At 50.3% G+C, this 13,052-nt stretch overlaps 1 protein-coding gene across 3 annotated transcripts in view; it reads left to right on the forward strand.

Moving 5' to 3' along the window:
• The window catches only part of STK32B (serine/threonine kinase 32B), a 361,645-nt gene that overhangs the window by 337,960 nt on the left and 10,633 nt on the right, over positions 1-13,052 (forward strand). For 2 of the 3 annotated variants that reach the window (XM_060087315.1, XM_060087392.1), the window contains 4 exons: positions 337-453; positions 2,578-2,703; positions 5,371-5,502; positions 7,768-7,832. In XM_060087315.1, the coding sequence (XP_059943298.1) occupies positions 337-453; positions 2,578-2,703; positions 5,371-5,502; positions 7,768-7,832 (440 nt within the window). Of the gene's footprint in view, positions 1-336; positions 454-2,577; positions 2,704-5,370; positions 5,503-7,342; positions 7,359-7,767; positions 7,837-13,052 lie in introns of those variants that run through there. The other variant, XM_060087470.1, reaches the window with a different exon arrangement.

Below are 13,052 nucleotides of genomic sequence, written 5' to 3' on the forward strand. Positions count from 1 at the left end.
TGTTGTGCTAGTTTCTACTGTACAGCAAAGTGAATCAGCTATACATACATATATATCCCCTCTTGTTTGGATTTCCTTCCCATTTAGGTCACCACAGAGCACTGAGTAGAGTTCCCTGTGCTATACAGTAGGTTCTCATTAGTTATCTGTTTAATACATGGTATCAATAGTGTATATATGTCAATCCCAATCTCCTAATGCATCCCAACCCCCCAAACTCCCACTCCATCCCTCCCCCTCCCCCTCCCTCTTGGCAACCACAAGTCTGTTCTCTATGTCTGTTTTAACCACGTGGGGTCTCTCTCTCTGATGCCGCCTGTTGTCCTTTGGTTGCAGAGGCCATATGAAATCCACTCGGCCACTCCCATCGATGAGATCCTCAACATGTTCAAGGTGGAGCGTGTCCACTACTCCTCCACGTGGTGCAAGGGCATGGTCGCCCTGCTGAAGAAGGTAAGGGGGCAGCCGCCAGCCCACCTGGCCAGGGAGCTGGGCACTCAGTGCAGTAACAGACAGACCAGCAGATTAAGGAATGAGAAAACGAATGGCGGGACAGTGGTGGAAATAATAAAGTCAGCGGTGCTCTAACGCCTCATCGTAAGCACTCTCACCATCCCGCATCGAGATCACAAAGCCGCTGGACAGGGTGGCTTGTAGTCAGGTCTTTGACAACAAAGCCCACAGACTCTTTTCACTCCACAACAAGCTTCTAATAATTAGAAATATTTAATGCATATAGCTCTTTAAACATTTTACAAATCGTCTTTTAACTCACTGACCTTTAAGACATTGGGCGTCTCCTGACTTTTCCTGGGAACTGTTGCTAGTGGAATAAAGCAGTGGTTCTCCAAGGTGGTTCCTGGACCAGCATCCCCTGGTAGCTTGTTAGAAATACGGATTCTCAGGCTCCACCCCCAGACCTGCTGAATCAGAAATGGTGGGGCGGGCCCTGTTGTTTCTGTTCTGATAAGCTCGAGTTCAGCACGGGCAGTGGGTCATGGCGCCCTCCTTCTGAGGCTGGCATTCAGCGAAACTCACTCGGAATCCTCCAAGACACAGAGTCGAGCCTTGCATGTGGTCAGCACCAGTCACCTTTAATGAAGGAATTATGATGACAGCAGCCAGCACTGGTTGGGGGAATGTTATATGGGGGCTCTGCTCATTTAGTCCTTACATGCCCTGTGAGAGGAGTAGTGTTGGTGCCCCCATAGTAGAGATGGGAAAACTGAGGCTTGGGAAAGCAGATCATTTACTCACTGCCACAGGGCTGTTAGAGGCAGAGGAGGATTTAAATCCAAGCTCTCTGAACTCCAGATATCAGCTCTTACTCCCTCCAAACTCTGTAGATGATTTAGGGAATTACTCATTAGTTAAATTGCTTTAGGGGAGATTCACCCCCTGGGTTTTAGATGTCAGTGGTCCTTAACCAACTGCTGATTGGAATCACCTGGAAGCTCCACCCACCTGCCAACACCTCCACTTCCCACCCACCCACGGAGTCAGAGAACTAACTGCTGCCCTAAATGGTGGCCACCCCCCTCCACCGCCGCCCTGCCCTGGGCATTGAAGCAGCATCTCTGTTTAAATCTGTGCCCATCATTTTGGGGACAGTTCCTAGAGAGAGGCCACCGTGATCAGCAGGTGGGACCCTGCCAGGTGCCCCTCCCATGGTGTGACTGTAGCCCACTTGTTGCAGCGGCAGGTGGGAGCTGACGGGCGGGGGGGTCCTGATTCCAGCTCCCACCTGCCAGCAGCTGGGTGTGGCATCCTGCCTTGGTGTCCCAGTTCCTCATCCATCCCCTTTGGGTCTCATCTGAATCATGAGCCAGAAGTGGAAGAGTTACCATTATCCTTCCTACTTTCGGAGGAGGAAACACGCACAGCACAGTCAGCAGCTCAGCTGGGGCCACACTGCTACCGAGTGGCCCTCCCAGGGCTGGGCCCCGTCTTTCATTTTTAGCCTCAGTGTTCTTGCACCAGATAAGCTACTGTTTTGAAAGTTGAAAACCCCTCTGGATGCAAGGTAATATTGTATGGCTATTTTTTTTCTTTTACTGCATCACCCCTTATTAGCACAAACTCCATTTGAAGGGAAGCTAAAAGTTGACCCCTTGGCTACAAATGAGGTCATTCCATCAGACTGCAGAGGTCACCTCATAGCTGTCCAGGGAGAAATTTTATTATGCTTTTGTGCATCCCATTACCAAGCTGAAAGTCCTAAATCAAGGTGGCTAATTCTTTTTATTTTTAATTGGAAGCCTCTGCAGACCTCATTGAGAGGTGGCATGTCACACGGTGCGAGTTCCCAAGGGGAGCACGGCGGGCGAAAATCTAGTCCCTGTCCAAAGAGCCCATTGCTGGATGACCTTCCAGCAGCCTGACCCCTCAGTTCCTCCCTGGCTATAAAGAGGTGAGTGTAAGTGATGCTTCCAACACAGCAGCCCAAACAGGGCAGGACATTCATGGAACGCAGAAAGCAGGGTCACCTTCATTTTCCCAAGACTCCGCCTTCGGATTTCCCCAAAAACCTCGGTGGGGTGCACTGCCCAAGCGAGCACATTTGCCCTTTGCTTGCAGCTCCTGACCAAGGACCCTAAGAGCCGCCTGTCCAGCCTCGGTGACGTCCAGAGCGCACCCTACTTGGCCGACATGAACTGGGACGCGGTGTGGGAGAAGGCCCTGATGCCCGGCTTCATACCCAATGTGAGTGAGGTCCTGTTCGACGGCATCCCACCCTGTGCAGGGTCCCCCACCTGGACGGGCAGGAAGACGCCAGAAGCTGTCCAGTGGGGGTCCTGCTGGCCACGGTCACCTGAGCACCAGAGGAATCACGTTTCACTGAGATTCAGGGTGGATTTGTACCTGATTTCCAAGGTCCACACGCAGATGCCTGCAGTTGTCCCCTCTGGCCACACTGTTGCTTAGCTCCATACCTGTGAACACACTGCTTCTTCTTCCAGGAATGCCTTTCTTGTCCACTTGGAAATCTACCCCTCCTTCCAGACTCAGTGTAAAACGCAGCAAATGGTCCACTGGAGGGTCTTGGTAGCTGCCTTCTGGATAAGGAGCAAACGCAGTCATTGCCTCCTCTGGGACGTTTTCCCAGCCAGCCTCTCCATCCCCTTACCTGGAGTGGATCTCACCCTCCCTGGTTCCCCACTGGACAGGTGCCTATGTCTGCGTTAGTGGTCAATAACGTTCTGTTGCGTGCATCCGCCATTCCCCGAGAGCTTCAGAGGGTGGGTTGGCTGACCTTCGCCTGAGAGAGATCCCAGAGCAATGGGTGACCCTAGAAGCTGCTAGAAGACCTCGATATGTGCTTGTCACATGAGTATGGATCAGTTAACGATAACAGCCAATAGGGTTAAGCGTGCTCTAAAGCTTCACGTACATTATGTCATATAAGCTTCACAATAGGGAAGGGGGCCCTGTTAGTAGTCTCAGCTTAAGTGAATAGTCTCAGGTTAAGCAAACTGCCCACAATTACTCAGTGAGAAATTGGCAAAGCCAGGGCTTGACCTCAGGCAGTCTGGATCCAGAGCCTCCACTGAAGGAAGGAAGGAAGGAAGGAAGGAAGGAAGGAAGGAAGGAAGGAAGGAAGGAAGGGAGGGAGGGAGGGAGGGAGGAAAGAAAGATAAATCAGGCAAGGAAAGACTTGGTCCTGGAATCTGACCTGCTCACTGGGAGAGGTAGAGTGGTGGCGGACAGATGTGCCACCAAGGGAAAGGGGACTATTAGTGGAGCCATAGAAGTTGGCAGTGTGAGGATCCCGGCAGGGGCAGGTGGGGGAGAGCTGTCAGTACAGACAATCCCAGTGGGGACTGTTCTGCTGGGACCTCTCTCCAGGATCGAGACGGGAAAGGGAAAAGAACGTAGTACTTACTGCTCCCCATCAGACCACCAACAAAACAATAATAATAATAACTGTGATTAGCATTTGTTGGTACCCACCCTGTGGCAGGGACTGGGCTAAGAGCTTTCCCTGCATTGTGTCACCCCAACCCCACAAGCTCAGAGCACTTACCCTCATTTTACAGTTATGGAAACTGAGGGCCAGAGAGGTTGAGGGACTTGCTAGTGAGTGGAAAAGCCAGGCCTTGCCCCAGTTCTATCTGCAAAGCCCTGGTTCCTCCTCCTGCCTGGCCATGGCAGGGCACTGGCTGACATCGAGGGGTGAGGCAGCCTGGCCAAGGCAAGTTTGATGGCAGGTAGCAAGACCCTCGCTTATAAGTTGGGGTTTAAGGCCGGGGCTCCCATGGGAGGTGGCTGGGACTGCAGGGCAGCAGAGGGAGTGGTCAGTCATTGCAGGCCTGCCATGGATCAGGAAGGACCCATTCTAGAAGATTTGCAAACACTATCTCAGTTAATCCTCATCAACCCACTGAGCCTGCTGCATTTTATACAGATGAGGAAACTGAGGCAGAGACAGGTTATATGTCTCCCTCAAAGACACGCAGGTGAAAGATGAGGCTGTAGGACTCAGTGGCAAGGCTGGCAGCCCCCCTCCGGGGTTGTGCCTGGTCCCTCTCCTCCCTGGCCCCCATCCAATCAGGAACAGGGACACCTACTCAAGGACTCACTTCTCACTTGGCCCTACATGAAGAACTTTATTAACTTATTTAATCTTGCATGAGGGAGGAATGCTTATCCAGACTTTACAGATAATGAACTGAGTCCCAAAGAAGTTAAAAACTTGTTCAAGGTCAGAAAGCAGCAGAACTGGGTTGTTGTTTTTTCTGAGCACCTTCAGAGCCATTGATGTTATAACCACCAGACTGTGCTGCCTGAGAGGGCCAGCATCCTGGGCTGGGTCTCAGGATGGAAAAGAGCCACCTGGGATAAGTCAGGGAGACCGATATTGCTCCTGACCAAAGTGGCAGGAGACCAGCCTACGGCAGGGCCAGGCCTGAGGGTCAGCTGGCTCTAGCTGCAGGAGACCAGGGAGCTAGGATGGGGAACTGGGTAGATTCTGGCCAGAAATGGTATTTTTAAATGGAATGGTTCAAAATGATATTTATAGAAAAGGTAGTAATGACATGAGAAGGAGAGTATGAGAAAATAAGTGAAAAGAACAGATTGGAAAACTGAACTCAACCTCACGAAATGAACATACGTAAGGAGATCAAGGGAACCTGTGGATGATAATAAGTGGGGTGTGCAAGGTGGGCGGGATTATGGGGATAAATGAATGACGTGTGCAGCGAGGATGTGTCACTGTTCACTATCAGGAAGAAAGTGTAGCTGATGTATCCCACAGGAGTAGTTCATTGTCACTTGCTGAATGAATGAATGATTGATTGAATGAATGAAAATACAATTCAATGGCACGGAACAAAGACAAACCGTGTTTTCTTTTCCATTTCCTTTCAGAAAGGGAGGCTGAACTGTGATCCCACATTTGAACTTGAAGAAATGATTCTTGAATCCAAACCACTTCACAAAAAGAAGAAGAGGTTGGCAAAGAACAGGTCCAAAGATGGCACGAAGGAGAGCTGTCCTCTGGTGAGTGCTCTCTCAGGAGCAGACCCCAGGCAGAGAGGAATCCTATACTCCAGTGAATACGACTGAGCTGCTTCTTAGCCAAATGGGGGGCTTATCACTTTGCCCCACCAAATACGTTCATTTGCAGTCAATAAAATGCCTCCATCGAACACGTGGTCTTGCATAGCAGGACCCTGTGAAAGCATCACTGGAGACGGACATATCCGTGCTCTCATCATTCACATTAGCACTGTTCCTAGTGCAGGAGCCTCTGTATCTGTGAGCAAGAGCAGAAGAAATGATGCTGAGCGACACCAGCGCTGTTCTGAGTAGCCCCCGGCACCCTCTGCAAAGGTTTTATACTGTGGAGGCACCCAGGGCCACACTCTGTGGGCCACTGCATTAATTTTCTAGGCTGCCATCACAAAGTATCACACACTTGGTGTCTTAAAACAACTGAAACGTGTTCACACAATTCTAGAGGCCAGAAGTTCAAAATCAGGTATCGACAGAACTTTGCTCTCTCCAAAGGCTATAGGGAGGGTCCCTCCTCGCCTCTTGCAGCTTCTGGCGGTGGCCAGCAGCCCTTGACATCCCTTGGCTTGCAGCTGCATCACTCCCATCTCTCCCTCCGTCTTCACGTGGCGTTTTCCTCTCTGTGTCTTCACACGGCCCTCTTTTAGGGACACCCGTCGTTATATGTAGACCCCACCCTGCTCCAGGATGACTTCAGCTTAACTAGTTCCATCTACAAAGACCCTGTTTCCAAATAAGCTCACATTCACCAGTCCAGGGGGTTAAGACTTCAACATATCTTTTTAAAAATTTTTTTATTTTTTATTTTTTATTGAAGTATGGTTGATTTACAATGTTGTGTTAATTTCTGCTGTACACATATATACATTCTTTTTCATATTCTTTTCCATTATGGTTTATCACAGGGTATTGAATATAGTTCCCTGGGCTATACAGTAGGACCTTGTTGCTTATCCATTCTATATATAATAGTTTGCATCTGCTCATCCCAAACTCCCACTCCTTCCCTCCCCCGCCCTCTCCTCCCCCTTGGCAACCACAGGTCTGTTCTCTATGTCTGTGAGTCTATTTCAGCTTTGTAGATAGGTTCATTTGTGTCATCTTTTAGATTCCACGTGTAAATGATAACATACAGTATTTGTCTTTCTCTTTCTGACTTACTTCACTTAGTAGGATAATCTCCAGGTCCATCCGTGTTGCTGCGAATGGCATTATTTCATTCTTTTTTCATGGCTGAGTAGTATTTCATTGTATATATACAAACCTTCTTTTTTTTTTTTTTTTTTCTTTTTGCGGTATGTGGGCCTCTCACTGTTGTGGCCTCTCCCGTTGCGGAGCACAGGCTCCGGATGCGCAGGCCCAGCGGCCATGGCTCACGGGCCCAGCCGCTCCGCGGCATATGGGATCCTCCCAGACCGGGGCATGAACCCGTATCCCCTGCATCGGCAGGCGGACTCTTAACCACTTGCGCCACCAGGGAGGCCCCAAACCTTCTTTATCCATTCCACAACGTATCTTTTTGGAGGACACAATTCAACCCACAACTGCCCCTTCCTCCATCAAAATATATTAAAAATTGTGATGCATGATTACATTGGTAGGAAGATGAATATAACTTTCAAATTTAAAAATTCATTTTTTCAGCTTATTTGAAAAGAAATTAAAACATCTTTGTAGCCCCTAAAAGTATCGTGAAGCCTAAGCCAGTGCCTGCACAGCCTAATGCAGAAGTTGGCCTGGGAAGGGCTGGGTGTGTGTACGTGAGGGCACACAAGGGTGTGGGGTTCCTGCACAGGCATGCAGTGTACATTCGGCATCCAGACAGCCTCTGAGACGTGTATTACAGACCATCCGTGGGACGGATGGTCCTTGGCACCTGTTCCTGAAGAGAATGAGCACCTTTGCACAATGGCCTTAAATTTCTCCCTCTCCCCACCATGCTTCTTAATTAGGACTAACGAACATTCAAGTGATCAGGAAACCAAGGTCACGATTTTCAATTCCTATTCCGTTTTAACATGGCTTTTAAATTTGGATTTAATGGCTTAAAATGGAGAAAAGCATCTCTGTCTGCCAGCCCCCCTCCCCACCCCCGGTGGCACAGCCGCCACTACAATCAGGGCTGCTCCAGCCGCTTTGATTGTCCCCAGCCCCAAGCATCCGTGGTCCCATTTAGATCAGTCTCTGCTCGTCCTCACTCCCTGGATGATGCTTCATCACTTACAGTGCCCTCTCTGTACTCTTTGACAGAATGGACACCTCCAGCAATGCCTAGAGACAGTGCGGAAAGAATTCATCATATTCAACAGAGAGAAGTAAGTCCACCACCAGCATCTGCTGGGCAGAGCCCTTCCAAGGGCAGAAAGTCTCCCTTGGGGAATCGGGGTCCCTGGCCCCCCATGAAGCTAGCCACGATGCTGGAAGGGAAGCAGCAGGTGGACCCCGTTGTTCTAATCCTGCCTCTGCCATGTGGCCCGAGCAAGGCACTAACTTCACCTCTCTGGGCCTCAGGGTGTTTATGTGAAGTGGGGTGGCCACAGGAGGACCAACCTGGCACACAGGATGCTGGTGCAGAGGGGCAGGCCTACAGGTGGTTATGTGCCCGAGCTCTGGAGCAAAATTGCCCGGGATCAAGTCCTGGCTCTTCTGCTGCCAGAGTGACCTAAGGCAAGTCACTTGACGTCACTGAGCCTCATTTTCAGCAATGACAAAGAGGAAATCAGTCCCTTGCAGTGTGTTTGTTGTAAGGTTAAATGAGGCTGTTGATACAATACCTGGCATGGTAGGAGTACTCATGAAAAGGATTACTATTATTGTTATTGTTCTTGTTATTATTTGATGGCTTGAGGTGGTGTGGACTGTGCTAGGACCCCAGCGTCATGGGCTGGCAGGAGATAGGATGATGCTGAGTTGGGAGGGGCGAAGCTGGGGTCTGGCCGCATGACCGCCCTTACAGCAGCCAAGGAAGCAGAGGCTCAGGCTTGGTCCCAGCTGACATTGCTATCTGGGGGTTCATCCGCCTGTGCCTGATGAGTCAGAGCAGCGGCTTAGGCAGCCATGGGCTCATGCAGCAGGAGCTGAAACCCTGTAGGCAGGACTGACAGCACATCAGCCCCATTTGGCCAACACTCACCTAGGCCTTGGGCTTGCGGAGATGATGGGATACTCTTCCCTACCTCCAGGAGGGCCAGATGGACACATGCCAGCTTGGCCCTTAGGCGTTCACCAGTGTTCCACCATTTTCAGCTTATAGCAGGTAACAGCAACAGTGGGGATGCATGATATGGAAAACGGCAGCCCAGGCATGGCTCCGACAGCAGGTGCCAGGCTCAGCCTGGGTGTCAGGGAAGCTTCTGGAGGCACCATGCCCGGCTGAGTCCTGACGGGCGAGGAGGGCAAGGCGCGGAGTTCCAGGAGTGAGGACAAGGCACAGAGAACGAGACAGCGTGGCAGACACAGGGACCACCGGCTGTTGAAGAAGTTTGTATTCCCTAAGCGTGCATGGAGGGTGGAGCAGCACGAGGTGAGGGCCCCGGGGCAGAGTTGTTTGGGTCGGTGGGTAGGGCGGGGCCCCATTCCCAGTGGGCACTGAGGGAGGTGAAGGAGACTGCAGCCTGTCATTTATCCTGGTCAGCTAAAGCTCTAGGGCTGGTGGATGCCCAGGTTAGCCCAGACACACACACCAAGCTGGGCAGCAAGCCTCACCCGCTGCGGGACTACGTCCTTGCTCCCAGCAGAACGGGAAGTGCCTCTGCAACACAGCACGTCAGACTTGGGACAGGCGGGGGCTGACGTGGTGAGCGGTTTCAGAGCTCATCACAGTTTCCCTGTGGTCCTGTCTGCTCTGAGGCTCATGGTCCCCTCCCAGCGGTAGACACCCAGTCCTGGGAACTTCTGCTCAAACCAGCTTGGGCACTTTGGACCAAAGTGATGGTGGCCTCCAGGCAACCTTGCCTCGGGTCCTTTATCAGTTCAGGCATGTCTGAAGGGTCCTCAGAGAGTGCCTGCATGGCAAATGTGAGCCTGTGAAAAGGCAGAGGGGTGACGGACCCGAGCGGAGAACAATCACATTGCATATGGTGCTGCGTGCCAGAAGATGCTTCAATCTAGAATCCGAAGAATCCAAGTTGTTTCCCATTAAAAGAAAATGAACATGAGATATCTCTCCTTGTGTTGTTTAGGGGTTGCATCTGGTTGCTTTTAGCAGAAATCTAACTATTTAGTGGCTTCAATCAATTAGGTGTTCTTTCTCACATGGAAAAGTGAATGGATAGAGAAATGTAGTAGGATCGCCCAGCCGTGCTGAGAACCCCTTTGAGAGTTGTGGTCATGGATTTGAAGTGAGGCTGGCACCGTTAACAGAGAGAGGGTGGAAGTCATTTTCCAGATGGAGGCTGTGGGGTCAAGGACCAGCATACGCAAAAGCAGGAGGCAGGAAAGAAGATGGCCCATAAGGGGAGACGTGCATGGGTTTCACCGAGGTTCCTGCTCTTTCATCCCTGCCTCTCTGTTCACCTCAGGTGCTCCCCTGTGGCTCTGAGGCTATAGGCTACCTATCAGAGCAGGTGTGCTGGGAGCAGTGCCTTTCCCCCAGCCTCTCCCCGCCCACCCTATAAAACTATCCAGGTGGACGGCTTGGTGTCTGGATGCTGTCTTAGCATCACGTCGACCCCTCCACGTCAAACCCCATCCCTGCTCCACAGTGTACATGGGAAGGGAGCCACATTGCATCTACCCATAACCCTCTCTGCTGCAGTTTCTCATCTACAAAAGTGCCTGTGAGAAGTCAATTCATGAGGCATGATCTGCCCCAAAGCGAGAGATTTCCTTTTAAACCAAGAAAGAAAAGTCGGCGCTATTCATCCTGCACTTCTTTCTGCAATCCTGTTTTTGAAGCACCTGCTGTGTTGGCATTTGAGTAGCTGGAAAATTAAGTCAAGTACCTTCTTTCCGACCTCAGACATGTGGCCAGTGGGGTGACAGTAGGGGATGCCAAGACGCCGAGCCAGGCTTCCCTTCATGCTCCGCTGGGACCATGCTGCCCCTTGCTGCCTCCCTTCAGCAGTTCTGTTTCCTTTCATTCTCTGCACACCCGGCCGTCAAAGTGCAACAGACTGGTCCTGCTCCGTGTACGGTTGTTACAGGCCTTGTCTCTGCAGAAGGCTCTGTAAAGAAGAACCAGAAGGAAGTGCCATAGTCACAGGGGTTCATGTCGGAATCTCCCGGGGGGTTGTTAGCATTTAGAATTGCTGCATCTGTTACAGGTTGAACTGTGTCCCCCCCCCCAACAAAAGATATGCTGAAGTTCTAGCCACCAGGACCTTAGAATGCGACCTTATTTGGAAATAGGGTTGTTGCAGATATAATTAGTTGAGATGTGGTCACACTGGAGCAGGGGACCCTTAATCCAATATGACTGGTGTCCTAATAAGAAAAGAGACACAGACACAGGGAGAAGACTGTGTGAAAATGGCATCAGGGATTGGAGTGATCCATGTGCAAACCTAGGAAAGCCAAGGATGGCCCACAGCCAACAGAAGCCAGGAGAGGGGCCTGGAACAGATTCTCCCTCAAAGCCCCCAGAAGGAACAAACCCTGCCAACACCTTAATTTCAGACTTCTGGCCTCCAGACTGTGAGATAGTACATTTCTGTTACTATAAGCCACCCAGCTGGAGGTACCGTGTTACAGCTCCCCAGCCCCGCACCCAGGAAACCAACACGGCATACTTCTGAATCAGAAGCTGAGAGAATGGGCCTGGGGATCTGCACTGTAATATGTTATTCCAGTTGTTCTGATGAGAATTTCTGCAGGAGACCAGTGTGCCCAAACCGTGCATCCTCCAGTTGGTTCTGGACTGAGTCATGAGAATTCCCCATCTAAAACTGTCTCCGAGGACAGAGGAAATGAAAAGTGCCCAACGAACTGAGAAGGTATCTTGAGACCAAACAACGAGGCAGGCAGCTCCATAAAGTACAGTTGTGAAGTTTATTGCGGGTTACTTACATGTGGATTGGATGGGGCATGTGGCAATCTGGAGGCATCGGCAGCTGCACTCCACACCTCCGAGGGACCATCACAATTTTGTAGTTAACCTAGGGTATGGGGGTAAGTGCTTGGAGACGGGGATTGTATTCCTAAGTCAAGGCCTTATCTGATTTATGATGGGTGGGTGCCAGGAATATGTCAGCGAAGGTCTTTATCATTATTTGGAGACTAACAGAGCATAGAGGCTACCTGGGCCTCATGATCACTAAACAGTATCTATTAATTACAAATCCATTGACGACAGAGAAGAGATTTACTACACAGTACAGTCCTAGGTAGGGTCAGTGGAAGGACAGGAGGAAACGAACAGGCCCGAGATGGCGTCAGTTATGCTAACAGCCATACACACTGCAAACCTTCCAGCCCTCTTTCTCCTTTGCCCTGGATCATTCACCTGCAACTTCGAGCCCTCGTGGGTGGAAGAATACTGCTGAAGCCTCTAACCGCCCCAGCATAGCTACTACCTCTTGCATGGGCCAAGTGCACTTCCTCAACTAGAAAAAACTCTTGGACAGAGAAAAGGTTCCCCTCCCTCCGTGGGATGAGGAAGCTGTCATAGGCATGAAGTGCCAAGGGGACACGGGCCGGGCATCTACTGTGGCAGCTCCCATAGGAGGTTCTCATTCAGCCCTTTGAAAGATATATTAATTCTGACCTGAGACTTGGGGTCATGGAAGTGGATCTAGCAGGACCATGTCCTCAGGATGCTTGAAGCCTGCAGGGGAGATGGTGGGATGCAAACATTCTTAGGCCACTGTGCAAACGTGGAGGAGATGCCCTAGGTCTGACCTCTCTGGACTTCAGTTTCTAAACAGAGAACAAGATTAAAATTAGCACTGCCTAATTTTCTGGAAATGCAGCTATTATTGGTTAATGGTCTCAGCTGGCAAAAGGCCACCGAGCCAGGTGGAGCATCTGCTTCCAGGGACTGGTCGGGGCTTCCAGGGCCTGGGCAGCTGAGCTTCCATTAGTTTGAGAAGTGCACTGTGGGGCTTGTCCTCCTATTTTGGCCAAAGATCCGAGCAGGGGTGATTTTTCCAAAAGGTCTTTTCAATAGCATTTCACAAAGTTTTGCAGGATAAGAAGCCCCTGGTGCGAAAGGAGTTTGAGGAACTGAATTTTCTATCTGCTTCCTCTCTTAAAGAAATAAAAACATTTAAAAGCACATTTAAGCTACCTTTGGAGCCCTTGAAAACATTACATTTTAAAAATCAAACACTGCATATGTTATGTTTAATAATATTATTAACAGTAACTGTACATGATTTTATGGTTTTAGATCCTGTTCCTTTAATCCAGGGCTTCTCAACCTCAGCTCTGTTGACACTTGATGACTATTGACATCAATTCTTTGATGTGGGGACCGTCCTGTGCATTATAGTATGTTTAGCAGAATCTGTGACCTTTATTCATTAGATATCAGTAGCACCTCCATAGCTGTGACGCCAAAAATGACCCCGGGCATTGCCACATGTTCCCTGGCAAGC

Source organism: Mesoplodon densirostris, chromosome 1, assembly GCF_025265405.1.
Source record: "Mesoplodon densirostris isolate mMesDen1 chromosome 1, mMesDen1 primary haplotype, whole genome shotgun sequence".
NCBI classification, from domain to species: domain Eukaryota; kingdom Metazoa; phylum Chordata; class Mammalia; order Artiodactyla; family Ziphiidae; genus Mesoplodon; species Mesoplodon densirostris.